Source organism: Aquarana catesbeiana, linkage group LG06 (assembly GCF_042186555.1).
Source record: "Aquarana catesbeiana isolate 2022-GZ linkage group LG06, ASM4218655v1, whole genome shotgun sequence".
NCBI lineage: Eukaryota > Metazoa > Chordata > Amphibia > Anura > Ranidae > Aquarana > Aquarana catesbeiana.
The window spans coordinates 133557666-133576923 of NC_133329.1; the positions used below are offsets into that span (position 1 = coordinate 133557666).

Consider the following 19258-nt stretch of genomic DNA (forward strand, 5'->3'; position numbering starts at 1 on the left):
AAATGTATGGCTTACTTGGCCTGTGTGTGGACCACAGCCTCCATCCTCCATTTACTATTTCACAGCTTAACAATTTATTAAGAATCAAGCTGAAACCCCAAAGACACAATTGATATTCATTATATAACCTTGGAAAACCCATCAAAACCCTTATAGTGCTTGGTTCCCCTCCATCCTCTGCATGAGTTTAATGCTCCTTATCTCTAGGGGGAAATGAGAAGGCTGCATTACTTACCCCACTCCCTGTTTGACCAGCACCTATGCTCTTCTTGATTCCCTCCGATCCTACAGGTTGTAGAAGGTCCTTCATCATTGTCCTAGACAATGCAGTGCTGTTAAGACTGCATTCTACATGGGGGAGGCAGGAGACTAACAGTGGACAGGAGAACTTTGGAGGGGAGGTTTTAATGGGACCAGTTGTACTGTTGGAGGGACCTTATTCCTGTACTCCTATTAAAAGTGCGCTTTAAAACCTTGTAGTGTGGGGACCCACTGCAATGACAGTTTTTTATGTGCCCGGAGTTGGCCTTTAGAGCTGTAAATAAAAGTATGATTGCAAAATCTATAGTTGTCGCAGTAGCATTTTTGCCCTGAGTGGAAGCTTTTTTGTAATAATTTTTCTTCCATAATTGTTCTTGTATGTTTTGACAATGAATTTGTATTAATAACCTTCTTATTCTATATTCACAGGAAGAATGCAAACAGATATTGGCTCAGCAGAAGTCAAACTCCCAATCAGACTCTCATGATGATGAAATCTCCCCTCCACCTCCAAATCCGGTGGTTAAGGCCAGACGCAGGAGAGGAGGAGTCAGTGCAGAAGTTTACACTGAAGAAGATGCCGTGTCTTATGTTAGGAAGGTAATGTATCTTTATCTTAGTTTTTTTTCTTTTTATGGATAGCATACTCTTATTGAATGCCATCTTGGTAGAATAAGCCTGAATAAAAGTACACAGCTTTACCAACTTGATAAAAAAAAAAAGTTCTTTAGCAAGGAACATACATTCCACATAAATAATTATGCTACCACAATTAGTGTGTTCTGTAAATTTCCTCCAGTATTGCTCCTGTTACTTCTTACTGGAGGCTGCTATTTTGCTGAAGCCCAGATCTCTTGAGCAACAGGCTAACATCAGATTGGCTTCTAGTGACTCTGATTCAGGGTTGCCAACCTCCCGCAGCATTTTTTACTGACCAAACATGGAAAATTTACTGGCGGAACACATTTTTTACTGGCAACCTGAGAAATTACAGAACTCCTATTGAAAACTAACACAGTGAATATTTGAACAGTATAAACATGATTTGGAAACACTGACAATACCTATAACAAAGTAATTTGCTTGATTTACACTTAAAAAGTCAACACAACATGAAATTATCAGCCCTTGATATTTACTGGCAGTTGTAAAAAAATCACAGATTTTTACAAAATGTCAGTAAATTTACTGGCGATTGGCAACCCTGCTTTGAATGTCAAAAATGAAGAGCGACTGAGCATGTGCAGAGCAGGGTGAGACTGTGTATTATTAGATTTTAAACATTATAGACACTTATTTTCAATGTTTTACATAGTTATACCTGTAAAAGGGGTCATCCTGAAGTGCTCTAGCAGAATTTCTGACTAAAGTTCCACTTTAATAAAATATACCAGTTTTATTTTTTTGTAGTGTTTTAATTTACATTGTGCCTACTGGTGCATCTGCAATGTATGCTACATTTAAGGTTTGCTTCTGGTAATCTGTCACAGTTGCCATTGTGCTTATGTCAGCTCCTACTAACTAAACTTTCATGGCCTCAAACGGCTAGTGTTATAGCTGGTCACAAGTTCAGATCCAAACAGATGCAATGATAGCATTACTCTCGATGGATAGGAGAGTAAGAGGATTTAGTTCTGCTTTAAATGCTATCTCCCAGCTTCTAAAAATGGTATAAAAATACAGATCCATGTACTGTATCTGATACATTCCTCTTAATTACAAGGATTTTCTAATTTAGATGCCCACAATAGTGAAAAATGTTGTTTCTTCATTTTTCAATAAGGGACACAAGATCAGTAGTAATTTTGAGACAGTTGGGTTATACTGCTGCCTTTAGGTGGAATCAAACACTTGCAAACAAAAGAGCCATTGCCCAGCTAGGGATAACCCCTCCCAGCCCAGCACGCTTCAGTTTTTTGTTGGTGTCCCAGGAGGATGGAACGTCTTTTCTCTGAACAAGAACGTTTTACCAAATTCTACTAGCTATCTTATTTGTCCTGACCAGACTCATGACAGACACAATGTGGGCTCTTCCAGATCAACCTGATCTCTTATGCCAAGGATCCTTTTACCATCCTGCTTCATAATCATTGGCTTTACTAGAATTGCTATTGAAGCCCAAGCCTTGAGAGGGAGGAGTATTTTTCATTCACTGATTCCAATTCCATTGAACACTAGGAAGTCTACTTACTGAAAGATCCACCATTGCACATGGAATGCTTACTTTGATTGGTGAGAGGTGTTGATGGATCAATTAACTTGGTACATTCAGCTTGCCCACACAGATAAAATCCCGGCTGGTTCCTGCTGTATTAAAGTGTATTGTATTTGTACTGTCTATCCTTAAGTTGTAAAGCACTGTGTAAACTGTTGGTGCTATATAAATCGTGTATAATAATAATAATTCAACCCATCTATGGCCAGCCTTACTGACTTTTTTCAGTTAGATCTGGATTAGCATTTGACTTTGAAGTACCATCGAGTGACAAACTTGGTCCTTTTGTCCTTGTGATCCTTTTCCAAAGACCACGAGCCTCCTATTCATAGGTCACGACTTTAGTTCAGGGCTTGTGTTCCTTTTCTGTAAAGCCTCCTGTGACTCCATGGGATTTAAACTTGGTTCTGTCAGTGTTCCAAAAACCAGCCTTTGAACCTAACAGGAATATTCCCCTTTCCACTTTCACCCACATGGTTGCATTCCTTGTTTCCATCACCTCTGAAACATGTTTCTTTGGCTTTGTCCTATAAAGAATCCTACTTGTTCTTACACAAATATAAGGTTTTTATTCCTTTAGCCTTGTTCCTTCCTTGGGTAGTTTCAGCTTTCCACCCTAATTAGGAAATGGTTCTTCCATCCCTCTGCCTAGCTTCTGTTCATCAGAAGGATATTTCACTCTATTTTCTAGATGTGGTTTGTGCTGTACAAGTTTGTCTCTCTGCTACTACTTCCATCAGGCAAATAGATGTCCTTTTTGTGATTTTCTGATGGGCCCCACAAAGGCCCAAAGAAAACTATTTCTAAGTGACTCAGACAGATAATCAAACTATGGTCGAAAGGGTAAGGATCCAGTCTATCCAGTCAAGGTACAGTCTACTAGGTCTATTAAAGCTTCTTGCGCTTTTCAGCATCAGGGAACTGTTTTGCAGATTTGGAAGACTGCTACCTTGTTCTCTGTTCATATGTTCTCTAAGTTTTACCAGGTGGATTTTCAAGTTCATCTAATGTCAGCTTAGGGCATAAGGTCCTTCAGGCAGCTCTTTGACTTTCAGGCAGCTCCCGGTTTCATTGTTGCTTTCATTGTTAGCATTTGCTTAACTGTTTGCTGTGTTACCCACTCCTCAGGTGGACTGGTTTTGTTCATCCCAGTTGTCTCAGAATTACTACTGATCTTATTTCCCTTATTGAATGATAAGGAAAACAGTATTTTGTTTACTTACCATAAAATCTATTTCTTGAAGTTCATTAAGGGACACAGATCCCAACACTCTGGAGTTGATTTACTAAAGGCAAATAGACTGTTCACTTTGCAAGTGCAGTTACGCTTTGCAAGGGAATGTTCCCCAGAGCTCAGTGAATGAGGTGAAGCACTGCTGACTTACATCATCCAATCATGTGCAAGGAAAAAAAATGCATTTTTTTTCCTTGCACATGATTGGGTATTCTTTGCAAAGTGAAGTTTTACTACAGTCACTAAGCTCTGGTGAAGCTTCCCTTGCAGAGTGCAACTTCCTTTGCAAAGTAAACAATGTATTTGCTTTTAGCAAATCACCCTCTTTGTGTTTGTGATGTACTCCTAATCACTTCTTTTCTATAATACTGAAGCATGCTGGGAGTGAGAGGGGCTATACCTGGCTGGCCAATGGCTTTTTTGTTTGCTAGTATCAAATTCCTCTTAAAGGCAGCATAACCCAGTTGTCTCAGAATTACTACTGATTCTGTCCCTTAATTAACTTCAAGAAACAGATTATATGATACATACAAAAATCTTGTTATTCTTGTAGCTGTATGTAGTTAATACCTGTAATGATAGCATTCTTAATATGAATTCATATATGCCAATTGGCACACAACTGCTTGCATAATTATAAGAATATTTAAGATTCTTGTATAAGCCCAGTCATGACTGTTTTTCCTTGAAGAACCCATGTCACCTGTCTCTGTCATGTGTTTATCATGAACTACCATAAGTGCAATGTTGCTAGATATCACTGTGGGTGGGTTTCAAATTGCAAATTCCAGTTGCCACCCAGCATTTTAACTTGCTTGTACAGGTGGAGGGAATTGGCAAGTAGTTGGAATCGGCAGCCCACGGAGTGGGTAGTTAGTTTATGTATACACTGAGGTTACTATAGTCTCATTTAACAAAGCTTTAATGCTAGGGAAAGGATCTTTATTTTAGACGTGTGACAGAAAATTTCAAATTTCATTGGACTTGGAAATAACTGTCACTATTTTTTAATAAAATAAGAATCCCTATCCCAATGTGTTAGCTTTGTGAAATGAGCCTCAAACATTCTTGCTTGATATCAGCAATGAAATCCTGAAGGCAAATGAGAAGCTAGTGGGTTGCAGTTTTTCATGGACTAATGTACCTTTAATGTTGAACTCTAGACACAAAATTTTTCATGTAAATATTGTGAAAGACTCACCTGGGACAGAGGCTTTTGGAGGGGACTGAATGCTAGCCTCTTGCTTACAGACTATGGGCCCTGGCATCTGAGGGAGCTTCAAGCATTTAGGAAGATGTTCTGTTATGTAATGCATAAGGAAATTATTAAAGAGGCCATGATGGTCTCTGCCAGCTTGGGACTCAGTGGACAGATGTATTGTGAAAATAAAGATGGAATGAGATCTGGAAAGCCCTGGTTCTCCTGTTGAATACAGTAGACTGTATTCAGTATTGTAGGGGCCAGGAAGTTTGACCTGGAATGAGATTTCCGAAAAGTCTGGGTGGGCACTGAGTCATCCAGGTGGCTAATTAACGTAATGTTTATAGTATATGTCGGTTGTTGTAATTATTTTCTGGTTACAGTTTGTATTGTTAGGATAATATGATCAGGAGGGGGGATGTTCTGTGGTGTATATATTCTGTGTAAGTTTTCAGATAAACAGTTCTTATTCTGGTTTACTCCAAAACTGGTATTCCCTAGTTCTTGAGGTAACTATAGCCAGATTCACTGGTCTCGTGTTCCAGATTTTGGGAAGCAGCTTCTTGGCGGAGATACCCAGTCAGGGTGTCCGGAGTCCGTCACATTTGGTTGGCAGCAGTGGGATGCTTCCTTGTGCCTGGGACATCCAAACCCCCACCGGGATCCAAGATCATAATAGCAGACTTCAGTCACCCTAGCGGAGATATGGACCTGCCATCAGAGTGCTGCAGTTTGTCTTTTCTGCATACTCCAGGTCTGTGTCTGCAGATGAATACCTGGAGCTCAGGCAGCAGATTTGGGTGGGGCTCTGAATTGGAGCCCTCCAGGTCGCTGGTATACACCAGGGCAAGTGCTTTCCAACCCCAAAGCAACGGGCCAGTGACCAACAGAAGTTGTGGATGGCATTCCTGGGAGAGCAGCCTCAGGAGCAATGGGTGACTGAGTTGGACAGGCTGGTCCACCAGGAGATAGAGCTGGACAATTCGATATCAGGTTCTGCAATGGCACGCAGAGCAGGAATATTTAGGAGAGACAACAGAATGCTCTCCGGAGGGATATGACTTTGGCGGCCCTGGATTGCTGTGGTAGAGCCTTACAAATGTTTTTGTGTTTGCCGATGAAGGGGAACCTACCTTTGAGAACCTGCAAGAATACAGAAAAGCTATGCTCGGCCTCGCAGGGGTATCAGAGCTTAAACCTGATCTGGAATGTTTGCTAAAGAAAGAACAGCACCTAGAAAGGGAATACAGGGAACTGCTAGAACACATTCAGCAGCATGCCCAAGAATCGTCAGCAGAAACTCTGTAGATTGATGTCGTCTCCAAAGCTGAAGTGCTGACAACCGGACAAAGGGTCCAAGACCTCTGCCCCACATCCGTGGCAGTTCCTGAGGCCCAGTGTGAGTCACTCCCCAGCAGCAGTTCAAAGACTTGGGAGAAGAGGTGGTCGTCCTCTCTCCCCAGCCACCATTACATAAAGCATGGAGTTTATTAACTCTTCATTGAAGGATGTAACATTTACTGAAATTCCAACTAAAGCGTAACAACAAAGCTGAGCTCTGCTAGCCTCTGCCCAGCACCGGTAACATCTTCTGGTTTTCAGGGACAGGAGATGGTGAACCTCTATCCCCAGACACCAGTTCCAGAGACCGAGGATTTGATAGACTTTTCTGCTGTGAAGGAACAACCCAGTGAGCCTACAGCAGAAGAGCCTGCTTCCAGGCATAGTGCTGCTAACCTCTGTCTGCAACAATTTGTGACCCTGGAGGAGTTGTGCAAGGCCACCTATGTAAGTAAGATTGTTTAGGTGGCTCTTTAGGCTGCAGGCATTCCACAGTTCTTGTTGTTACATTGGTCTTATTAATTGTAGTTTACTGTGTTGCCTACCCCTCAGTTGGACTGCTTTTGGATGCCCTGAAGGTCAAAAACTTTCTGTGTCCCTCAGTGGATGAGAAAATAGCCTACATGCTTTTGTCAGAGGGAGGAATAATGTTCTGTCATTGGGGTCAGTGTATTTAGCACCATCCATCTTTCTCTCAACTCTGATCAGTTTCCCAGTCCCGACTGCTGAAAAACATCCCCACAGCATGATGCTGCCACCACCATGTTTCACTGTGGTGATCGTGTTCTTTGGGTGATGTGATGTGTTGGGTTTGCGCCAGACATAGCGTTTTCTTTGATGGCCAAAAAGTTCAATTTTATTCTCATCAGACCAGAGCACCTTCCTCCATACATTTTGGGAGTCTCCCACGTGCCTTTTCGCAAACTCAAAACGTGCAATTTTGTTTTTTGCTGAAAGTAATGGCATTCTTCTGGCCACTCTGTCATAAAGCCCAACTCTATGGAGCGAACGGCTTATTGTCGTCCTATGTACAGATACTCCAGTCTCTGCTGTGGAACTCTGCAGCTCCTCCATGGTTACCTTAGGTCTCTGTGCTGCCTCTCTGATTAATGCCCTCCTTGCCCGGTCCATGAGTTTTGATGTGCGGCCTTCTCTTTTGCAAGGCACTCTATATTTGATATCATTGGGTGGTAAAATGCTCCATTGCTTTGTGTTAGTCGGGGGAACAGTGCTGTATATTTGGTGTCAATTGGAGAAATAGTTCCCATTGCTGATATCAGTGGGAAGAATAGTATACTATCCTTGGTGTCAGTGGGAGGAATAGCGCTCTGTCATTTGGTGTCTGTGGAAAGGAATTGTGACCTGTCATTGGTGTCAGTGGGAGTAATAGTGCTTTATCATTGGGATCTGTGAAAGGAATAGTGCCCTCTATCTTTGGTGTCAGTGGGAAGAATAGAGCCCCATTGTTGGTGTCAGTTAGAGGAATAGTGCCCTACTTTTGGTGTCAGTGGGAAAAATACTGCCCTATCGTTGGCGTAAGAGGAATAGTGCCCTCTATCTTTTGCGTCAGTGTGAAGAGTAGTGCCCCATTGTATGTTTCATTGGAAGGAATAGTGCCCTATCTTTAGTGTCAATAGGAGTGGGAACACTCTTTATTCCTGTTACTAGCAACCACTTCCACTCTAATGACAATGGCTCTGGTGTACAGTGAGAAGGTCCTGCATGTGAGGGTTTTTTTTAATATAAATTCTTTATTTAAAATGAGCGAGTTACAGAGCAGACAATACAGCATACAAAGGCAATAAAATATTTAGGAACATAAGCATACATTCCACAATTGGGTCCCAGTTATGAGGATTAGCCAGTTAGCACATACATGATGCAGAAAATGTCAGAAAACATGTTATGCTCCATATTGGTTGTATCATGGCCCTACCATTGTCTGTATTTTCAAGTTAAATGTACGGTGTAAGCCTGGGGGATGAGCAGGAAGGAAGAACTAGGGGTGGGGGGTAGATGGGGGAGAGAAGGGTGAGGGGGATGGGGGGGGGATATGGGGTTAGTGGGGGAGGGGAAGTGGAATTTTGATAGAAAGCCTGGTTCTCATTGATGTTTGCCAGTTACCAAAATGGATAAAATTGTGATAGGGCGTGTCTCTAACCAGGACCGCTTTGTTGCATATTTTTTCGAATGTGTTAAAGCTCAGATAGTTTGGTATACTGTCGGTACTCCAAACAGGAACCTAGTTGTAACCAAAGAAAGAAGTCTAGGTCTGAGCCAAATGAGGCTTGGACCATTGTGGTGGTCTTGAGTTTGTTTTGTTGAGAAAAATGAGACAAACTAAATGTCCCCTTGGTGTGGAGATTACTCTCTTAAAGGCTACTTTCACACTAAGGTGTTTTTCAGGCATTTTAGCGTTAGAAATAGCGCCTGTAAAGCACCTGAAAAACGCCTCCTGTGCCTCCCCAATGTAAAAGCCTGAGTACTTTCACACTGGGGTGGTGTGCTTGCGGGACGTTAGAAAAAGTCCTGCAAGCAGCATCCATCGATATGAATGGGCAGCGCTACCAAAGTGCCTGCAAAGCGCTTCGGCAGCACCACAAAACGGGTACTTTTACCCTTTCTTTGGCCACTAGCGGGGTTTAAAAGCATCCAAAAAGCACCATTAAAATGGTGATAAAGCACCGCTAAAACTAATGTCGCTTTACCACTAATGCCAGGCCCTTTCAGTGTGAAATTAGCCTTAGATATTTGTCACTAAGACCCCTTTCACACCGAGGCAGTTTTCAGGCATTTTATCGCTAAAAATAGCACCTGTAAACTGCCTCTCATGCCTCCCCAGTGTGAAAGCCCGAGTGCTTTCACACTGGGGCGGTGTGCTTGCGGTGGGCTTGCGGGACGGGAAAAAAAGTCCTGCAAGAAGCATCTTTCCCATTGGAATGAATGGGCAGTGCTTCTGAAGCACCTGTAAAGTGCTTCCAAAGCGCCGCAACACAGGCAGTTTTAACCCATTCTTCGGCTGCTAGCGGGGGGTTAAAAGCGCTCCGCTAGCAGCCGAAAAGCCCTGCTAAAACGACGGTAAAGCGCCACTAAAACTAGCCGTGCTTTACCGCTAACGGACCCGTGGCCCCAGTGTGAAAGGGGTCTCAAACAGGTGTCCTCATTAGATGATTTCTCTTTTTTTCTGTTCCAGTGTAAACGCAAAATGTTAGATTTCCCCTCCCAAATTTAGTTGAGTGACAGTGGGCAAATAGAGAGGGAAAATCACCATTATGGGAACACAGACAGCAATAAAAATGTATCAGGGGTCCTAACCCTTTCCCGCTCTATCCAAAACAAAAAAAAAATTGCCTTTAGATACACTGTAGCTTTGCTTAGATAATAGCCCATGAATGTCTTATGATAATTTTTGCCCAGGGCATGAGGGCAGATTGTTGTTTTATGGGAAGCTGTGAAAGGCACTACTTTACGACAGTAAGAGTGGATTTTTTATGATTTGGAAATCCCCACTGGGAGTGCCTGGTAGTTGCTGAATCCTACAGTTAATTTGTCTAGCCCTGTGTGTGTGCCAGCCATAATTTGTAATATATTATCCCCGCTTTTTTCCTGTTTCAGCAGATTCGGTTTGTGCTGTTCGCAGTACAACACCGTAAAGCCTTTCATTATTGTGGATTTAGGAGATTAGATTAACATCTTCACATTCTTTAGATATTGTACAACTCAGGGACCTTTTTTTTCATGCTGCATAATTCAGGTTTATCTATTTTTAAACTAGCTTATTGATTTCTGGCTGCAAAAGATACCCTCAACCCACCGCGCTGCACAACCGTGTGTGATCTGGGGGCCAGACGCGTTAATCTTGCCATATTGGAAAAATAGTAAAATAAACTGCTCTTTCGTTTTGAGAAGGCACAAGGTTTGCCATTTCTCATGGCAATAAAGATGGGCCATTAATCTGGCATCTGCTACATGGAGGTGGAAATTGCCTGTGGATGGATCCCTTTTAATAGCTGCTTAACCTCTGTCATTGCACAGAAATCTTTTAAACACCTCAGGATATTGCTTTTGTCTAAAGAGGAAGGGATGCATAGTTTCTCATACAAGGAGGATTGTTGGATGGCGTTAGTAGTTTAATGATTTTCGTGCACGTTGGCATAGAACTTGTTGCCCCAGGGACAGATAGGAATTATGGGCAGGTGGCGTCTGGTTGAAGTATTCAAGTAAAAACAAGTTAGATATCTTTGGACATATCTTTGCACTAGACCTTTGGGTTATCCTTCTGTTTTGGAAATAACTTGAATTTAAATACATCTGAAACACAATATGCTATGAGGCTAAAGGGGCCCATACGTATGAAATGATTGTTGTCAAGATTGGCTGGTTACAGTCTGATTAGAAGGAGATCTTGGGCACTTCGGAACTGGTCAAAGACACAAAATGACTGTTTTTATGATTTTATGTGTTTGTGCATCTTTACATTGTATGTAAAGTAGAAAATATGCAGGTTATCTCTACAATACATGCACATTTCCCATGCAGATTATAGTGGTGTCAGGCCTGCTCAGCTTTCTTTTGCTAAACTGGTCAAAACCACTTTCCTCAGCTCCACAACATAGAAAAAAAATAGTTCTGTAGTCCAAGACAAGAACTAGGAGGGCTAGTTAGACCTCTGTAGATAACATGGAAAGTGTGCACAGGACACAGGATAGCTCTGAAGTTTTGACATGGTCAGAAAATTTTTTTTAGGCCTTGTTCACAGCTGGGGGTTATTTACTAAAATTAGAGAGTGCAAAATCTGGTGCAGCTCTGCAGCCAGCTTCCAGGTTTTATTGTTAAAGCTTAATTGAACAAGCTGAAGTTAGAAGCTAATTGGCTACCATGCACAGCTGCACCAGATTTCGAGTGCTCCAGTTTTAGTAAAACTCCCTCATGGTGTACAGTACCACATGCCTATGCAGGACGGTGTTTACCCACAAGGGGATGCACAGATGTTGTGTTCATTCCCATGCATGCAGTCGCTTTGAAGACTATTGGGACACAGCGGCTGTGTCTCAATATTGTGTCTATGTAGGTTTGGGTGCGTGTCCCCTAATGCACACAGGGTGAGTTCAGGGACACACACCTGCACCCACACAGATGTGATATTGGGACACAGCAGCTGTGTCCCACCATTTAGAATTCAAGTTTTTTATAATATGTAGAATTATTTTCCAGAATGATGTATATCTCTTTAGAACATCAGATATTCTCTTCCATGACATAGTTTACCAGGCACAGCCACCCTAACTGAAACTGTTACAATAGAGACTGCTTGAGCTTCCACCCTGTCCTTGATTTCGGCACACTACAATAGTTGCTGTTTGGGTCTTGTGCCCTATGTGTAAGCCAAATGATTGGCAGATCTTGCACCAGAATGTGATCCAGTTTCTAGTGCCTGGTGCAAAATCTCATTGGTAGGGTTTGCATTGCCCCTTTCAAGGGATAGACAACATTTTTTACTGACTACCCATCCATCCCATCACCCCACCACAAGCTTGGTAAGAGCACAGACTCACTAGGGAGATGGAGGTGAATGCTTCTATTTTATCACGTATATGTGATAGTTTAAGTTTTTGGGGTTGTATTCAATATGTGCAAAGAGAGATCACACAAATACATATAACATTTAATTTAGTAATGACAGATACAGATAACAAATGTAATAATATTAGAAAATATCACAAGAATACTTAACCAAAGATGCTTTTTCGTCTGAAGTCCCACCTGCTTGTGCGGCGTGGCACTGGTAATCAGAAGCAGATGCATGCATCATAGCAGCTCTGAGGTGAGACTGAATATTCCAAGTTCTAGCTGTAGTATATACATGTCAAGTTGGTAGAATTTAACCAATCATTAACAACATTACTTTCTATAGAAGATAGCATATTCTTGACATTCTTTTAATATTCTTTTAATATGAAATCAGCTAAAGTGACCATCCTTATATTTCTTGTATGACCCCTTAACCAAGTTTAGAATTCATTATTAGAGATTGTGAGCCAATAATAAAAAGGATATATGAAATGCAATTTCCCATCATCCTTATAATTAGTAAGGTTTTCAGTAGGAAACATGCCATTTCTACGTTTTAAATGTCAAATATAGGACCACCAATTTATTAGCAGTTTCATTAGACCTGGTTAAAGTAAAAGTCCAGCCTGGGCTCGTTTGGCTGGGCTTCGCCTAAGGGTCACCAGAGTACAAATTTTCAGCAGAGAGCGGACCGAAGTCCGCGCTCTGCTGGTGTCACCAAGTTCAGTCCAGGCACCGCGTCATCCCGACTTTGGAAGTCTGGATCCGCGAGGTGCCTGGACTGATGGCAGTCTCAGCCTCTCAGCGAGCCGCTGAGACATCCGCTCCCTGCCCCTCCACAGCTCAGCACTCCATTGAGCATGGAGGAGCAGAGCAGGAGAGCTGATGATTGACAGTCAGCATCTCTCTGCTTGGGGAGCAGAGAGAACCGAGCCATCGGTGGTGTTCGGTGGCTCGGTTCTCAGTGCAGAGACGTGGGGGACAGATGCAGCATCCACCTAGGTAAGTATGATTAGGGAAAAAAAGGCAAACCCATACTTCTCCTTTAACAACTACCAAAAGGATTTGCTGAGTAGTGTGGCATTGTACACAGAATAAAGAGAAGCACTATGTAGAGAAGCTGTACCTTCTTTGTCTATAGCAGATTGTCATGTTTGACTGGAGCTTACCTTTAAATGTTCCAGGTGCAGACATGTTACATCCACAATCAAACTGGCAGTCAAGAACTTTTCATGAAAATGATTAATAACTGAAATTAGAAGAGAGTGTTCAGTTTCCTAGGCAATAGATGCCAAAAAGATATAGTGATACTCAGTTTAATTATACTGTTCAGAACGGTAATATTCATGTGTAGTCAGAAACAGTAAAATAATGGTTTTCTTATGAGAGGTAAAGAGTGTGCTGGTGAAAAAGAATTTTTTTTAATCTCCTGGATATCCATCCTAGCCCTGTGTGAAATGAGAGGTCCTGAACTTTTGGATGCATTTTGCATTCTTTTTAGAATCACTCAGCATTCTGTGCCAGGGGCATGAAAATAATAAAATCCTCTTTTGTTTCTCTGCAGGTTATTCCAAAGGACTACAAGACGATGACTGCCCTGGCAAAAGCCATCTCCAAAAATGTGCTCTTCGCACACCTTGATGACAATGAGAGAAGGTACGAGGGCTTGTTCTTTGCATGTTCCCAAAGTCCACCTTCACCCACAACTAGGTGCTGATGGTGTAAATCCTTTGGGGTTGATTTACTAAAGGCAAATAGACTGTTCACTTTGCAATGGAAGTTGCACTTTGAAAGGGAATTTTCCCCTGAGCTTAGTGAACGAGGTGAAACTTTGTTGGCTTCCATTATCCAGTCATGTGCAAGCAAAAATGCAGTTTTTTATTTTATTTTTTTTTACATTTTCCTTGCATGTGATTCGGTATCCGTTGTAAAGGGAAATTCCACCGCATTTACTAATTCTCTGAGGAAAATTTCCTTGCAAAGTGCAACTTCCCTTGCAAAGTGAACGGTCTATTAAATCAACTTCATTGCACCTATTGAAGACTTTAAAGATGAAGTAAACTCAGATTTTTTTTTCTTCCCTGCAAAGTAAAGGCATAATGTGCTAGTATGCACCGCATACTAGCACGCTATGTGACACTTACCTGCAAATGAAGTCAGCGTCGTCCTCGCTGGAGGCCGCATCCATCTTCGCCGGTTTTCCTTCCGGGGCCACAGACTCCAGCTGTGTGACTGGCCGAAGCCAGGTGATGTCACTCCCGAGCATGTGCGCGGGAACCGCCGGTCACGGCACAGGCTTCTGAAGAAACGGCACAGGCGGCCGTTCCTTTAGAGCGCATGCACCGAGAACATAACCGGCGCAGTATACAGTAAATATCTCCTAAACGATGTATGTTTAGGAGATATTTACAGTACCTATATAGGTAAGCCTTATTCTAGGCTTACCTATAGGTACAAAGTATACAGGTAGGTTTACTTCCTCTTTAATGGTGAGATTTGACAACAGCGATTTCTGTCCATATCACCTTTTCTTCATAACAAAGGTGTCTCTTTTGTGGGGCTGAATTTCTTGATTGTTTATTTTGTAGAATCCATCAGAATCCTTCAGATGACTGAGTATTATTCTTTAAAGTATAACTAAAGGCAAACTATATATTTTTTTGTTTTGGACATAGTAGAGAGGGATTTGAATACCTATCAGGTTTTTTTTGCTGTGTGTGCCCCCGATAGGGACATTCACCCTATTTGTCATGTTTACCAAAAGAAAATACGAAAGAACCCCCTAACGGGGCTTTAATGCAGCCAATGAATTCAGAGTGAGTAAGTAGTCAAAAATAGTTTATTAGTACAAAAAATTGTATAAAACAGGTGGGTTCTGACCTACGACCAGGACATGAACTGGAGTACAATGTAAAGTAAAAAACAGCAACAACGGACAGTGCCCGTAATCAGGAACAGTGTACAATACAATGTATTTTAGACAAGATCATGAGTATTAAAATACTGACGCGTTTCGACCCTAACTGGATCTTCTTCAGAGGATGGTTGTCAGCTGTAGGGATGTAAACATATATCAAACATAGCACAAAAACACCACCAACAATAGACTTGTGTATATGTCACACGGCATATCTTCATAAATTGCATAGTTACCAGTCACAAAGTTCCCGATAGCTCAGAGTGTTCGTGATGAAAAAAGTATGGTCCCTCCTGTGTCCTTTACCTACCCAATGACAGGCCAGCTCCCCAGAGAGCGGGTGATAGGCCAACATGCCTTGCAAGGGATCACGCATAAATTACCCCCCAGAGGGGGAACCTGAGGGTGAGGAGCACACACTGCACCCAAAACGGTGATGCTGGAATCAAATTAAAAGTAAGGAATCATTAGTTCCTCAAATCATACAGAAGAATAATTTACCCTAGCTTGGGACAGTTTTACTCGTACTGGGATATATGAGGGTCCATGGGTATACAGGGAACAGGGTGGGAAAAAAGGAGGAAAAAGAGAGGGGGGAGGGGAAAAGGGGAGGAGAGAGTGTGGAAGGGAGGGATGGGGAGAAAAGGGGGGGAAGGGAAGTAACGGGGGGAAGATAAAGACAGGGGGAAGATTGGGGGAGGGGAGGGGGAGGAGAAAAAAAAAGGTTCCCTTTACTGGTGTACGGCAAGTACCATTTCCTACACCTTCATGGTCCTTAATGGGTAGTAGGGTACTCGTCCACTTTAGTCCATGCCACAATTTCCCACTATTCCCCGCCATTCCTTCACACTCCAACCCTCACTGCTATTTACCTCTTGTTTGTTCCCCTTCCCCAAACCCTCCCTTTTCTTCCCCCCCCACCTTTTGCCTTCCCCCTTCCTTCCCCACTCCCCCCTCCCTCTCCCCCCCTCTTTTCCCCTCCCCTCTTCCCCCTCCCCTCCCTTCCTTCCCCCCCTTTTTTTTTCTCCTCCCCCTCCCCTCCCCTTTCTTCCTCCCCCCAATCTTCCCCCTGTCTTTATCCTCTCCCCCGTTACTTCCCTCCCCCCCCTCTTTTCTCCCCATCCCTCCCTTCCACACTCTCTCCTCCCCTCCCCCCCCCCTCTCCCCCCCCCCCCTTTTTTTCCCACCCTGTTCCCTGTCCCAGTACGAGTAAAACTGTCCCAAGCTAGGGTAAATTATTTTTCTGTATGATTTGAGGAACTAATGATTCCTTACTTTTAATTTGATTCCAGCATCACCGTTTTGGGTGCAGTGTGTGCTCCTCACCCTCAGGTTCCCCCTCTGGGGGGTAATTTTTGCGTGATCCCTTGCAAGGCATGTTGGCCTATCACCCGCTCTCTGGGGAGCTGGCCTGTCATTGGGGAGGTAAAGGGCACAGGAGGGACCATACTTTTTTCATCACGAATACTCTGAGCTATCGGGAACTTTGTGACTGGTAACTATGCAATTTATGAAGATATGCCGTGTGACATATACACAAGGCTATTGTTGGTGGTGTTTTTGTGCTATGTTTGATATATGTTTACATCCCTACAGCTGACAACCATCCTCTGAAGAAAACCCAGTTAGGGTCGAAATGCATCAGAATTTTAATACTCATGATCTTGTTGTCTAAAATACATTGTATTGTACACTGTTCCTGATTACGGGCACTGTCCGCTGTTGCTGTTTTTTACTTTACATTGTACTCCAGTTCATGTCCTGGCCGTAGGTCAGAACCCACCTGTTTTATACAATTTTTTGTACTAATAAACAATTTTTGACTACTTACTCACTCTGAGTTCATTGGCTGCATTAAAGCCCCATTAGGGGGTTCTTTCGTATTTTCTTTTGCATCTTCTGGGGTGCGCAGCCCATTTGTCTGCACTCCTATGAGTGTCCTTGTTCTGTCAATTTGTCATATTTACCATTATCATTGAAAGTGAAAGTAAAAGAAAATCACAAATTTTGGGTTGTCCCCAGAAAAGTAATAGAGGGGAAATCTTCAATAGGGACACTATTCTGGTAACCTAGTGGGCCCCAAGGAATTTCCTTCATTTGCCCTAACTTCCTGTTTTGGCCATGGGACAGGAAGTGAGGGTAAATCTTCCCAATAGGACACAGATCGCAAGGAAAAACTTGACAGCGGTTATAACCACCCCCCCTTACTCTTTCCAAAAAAAAAAACAACGTTTTGCCTATAGTTCTACTTTAACTTTGTAACAGCCTGGGCACCTTTCACTAGTGCTGTTGTTGGGAGATGTACAAACTGCTTACAATTACAGTTACATTGTTTTGCCTCTGAAGTACCCCAGCAGTTTTTTGTCAGATGAAGTACCCCAGCAGCTGTGCTTTGATAGTCCAGGAGATTTCAAAGTGGCAGATAGCAGAAACTCACACTTGCCTTTTTGAAAAATGCCACAATTCTATTTTACCAGTTCAGGTGTACTAAAATTATAAGTTGGATAATTGTGGCTTTATACCAATATTGCCAGTTAGGTAGTATATGGAACGAGAAAAGAGTGATAACAAATACAACAGTTCAGTGCAAATCAGTAGCCCCTGGGATGTTTGTTTTTTTGTATGCTGGAAAATGTATGGTGTGTGCAAGTTATTTAAACGGAGTTTCACAAATGATCTTTATTGCAAACTTACATTGTTCCAGCTTGGACCAATGTAATTAAGTATATCTCAAGCATGGGGGTCCATTGTAAAAGCTGACGATCACTGTAGTAGTTGGCGTTACTACAGTGGTAGCCGCTAGCTTCTGATTCCAGTGCCAAGCAGCTTCCCCTCTGCACAATGACCACAGGGGCTCACTCACTTGGCACTGCTGCAATTCTCGGAACGCTTTATATTTTCTTCAGTGAATGCAAGGCATTTTCTAATTGAATGATTCCTCTCCACCTTGCCCAATCAGAGAACACCTTGCATTTATAAAAAAAAAATAAAAAATACAAAGCACTCTGTAACTGGCGGGAATGCTGAGCAAGTGACCCCCTGGGATCAGTGTGCAGAAGGGTAGCTGCTCCGCACAGGACCTGGAAGACAGCAGTTATCACTGTAGTGGCTCTGAATACTATAATGATTGTCAGCTTCCCCAGTGGAGCCTCAGGTATGAGATATACTTACTTACATTGGTCCAAGTAGATAAAGTTCATAGCTAGGAGTTCAGCTTAATAAATATTGTTTACATTTAAAATGTTAGGTACACTACTTGAAAGTAATAGTTTTATTTTCTGTAACTTGAAATTTGTTTCCAGAACAGGCAGGTCTAAAATCTCTAAGCCCTCGTTCACATTAATTGCGGTTTTTAAATCATGTGAAATCGTGCAATTTTAAAGCCGCATGTCCGTGCGACTTCGGGTGCAACTTGGAAAACATCTGTGTGGCTTCATGCACAGATGTCTATGCAAGTCTCACCAGAAATCACAAAAAGTAGTGCAGGAGCTACTTTTTCAAATTGCACCGATTTGAACAGTGCCATTGCCGACAATAGGGTGCATCTTTTTATGCGATTTGACCTGTAAAATGGCTTGACAAGTCTCTCCGGTGTGAATGGGGGCTCTACCTGTTTCACAGTAATATCCGCCCATGTGTCTAAACGTGCTCAGCTACGTTTTGACACCCAAAGCATCTCTTAAATGTCACCCCCTGACTGCCAGATCTTGCAAGATTTGTAGCTCTGCACTCATGAAAGAGTGTCTTGTTTAGTGGATTAGCAACTTAAAGGCTAACTTCACCTTTGGTACCACGGTACACCCGTATTTAGTGTACATGTAACATGGTGCAAATGGGACCCCCAAACCCTTTCACAGAGATCTGTGAGTGAATGAACTACAAATCCCGTCTGCCACTACAGCAGACAAACTTGAAGTTTCCAATGGAATACAAGTGCAATGATCACTATGCTTGTATTCCATTGCCACTTCCTCCAGCTATCCAACTAAAGGATCTGGAGTCTGTAGCAGGAGGAAGAGTCTGCAGGAGCCTGACACTCATCCACTGATTGCAGGTACAATGCAAACAAATAATAAATGCATTTTTTTTTCCTGCAAAGTATGTGTGCATTTATTATTTTTTTCTAAAAGGTAGACTTAGCCTTTAAAACTTGCTACCATTGTGCCCTTCTAAGAGGGGCTTTTAGAACTTTACCTTCAGTCAATAGGATTTTTACTGACTGCCATAAGACTATGTTAGTGTGGCAACCCAGTCACTCAAGATAGTGGGGCAGGCGTTTATGCATGGGAAAATCATGCAGGTAGGTCTGAAAGAGGAGAGAAGCAACTATTCAAAGATGGCACTGGTGTTTAGATGTTTGGGGTACACAACATGCAAAAAGTAAATTAGGGATGATCTTATTTTCTTTATTCTTAGTAAAACTGACTATAGTTCTGCTTTAACTGCACCAAATTATGGACACTAGATTTTTACATATCCTTAAAATGTATGCAATCTCTAACAATAAGCTTCTCTTAT

At 42.3% G+C, this 19258-nt stretch overlaps 1 protein-coding gene across 3 annotated transcripts in view; it reads left to right on the plus strand.

The window, feature by feature from the left end:
- PRKAR1B (protein kinase cAMP-dependent type I regulatory subunit beta) overlaps nucleotides 1–19258 on the plus strand; it is a 358697-nt gene that overhangs the window by 56579 nt on the left and 282860 nt on the right. For all 3 annotated transcript variants that reach the window (XM_073636848.1, XM_073636847.1, XM_073636849.1), the window contains 2 exons: nucleotides 691–861; nucleotides 13388–13479. In XM_073636848.1, coding sequence (XP_073492949.1) covers nucleotides 691–861; nucleotides 13388–13479 — 263 coding nt within the window. The remainder of the gene's footprint in view (nucleotides 1–690; nucleotides 862–13387; nucleotides 13480–19258) is intronic.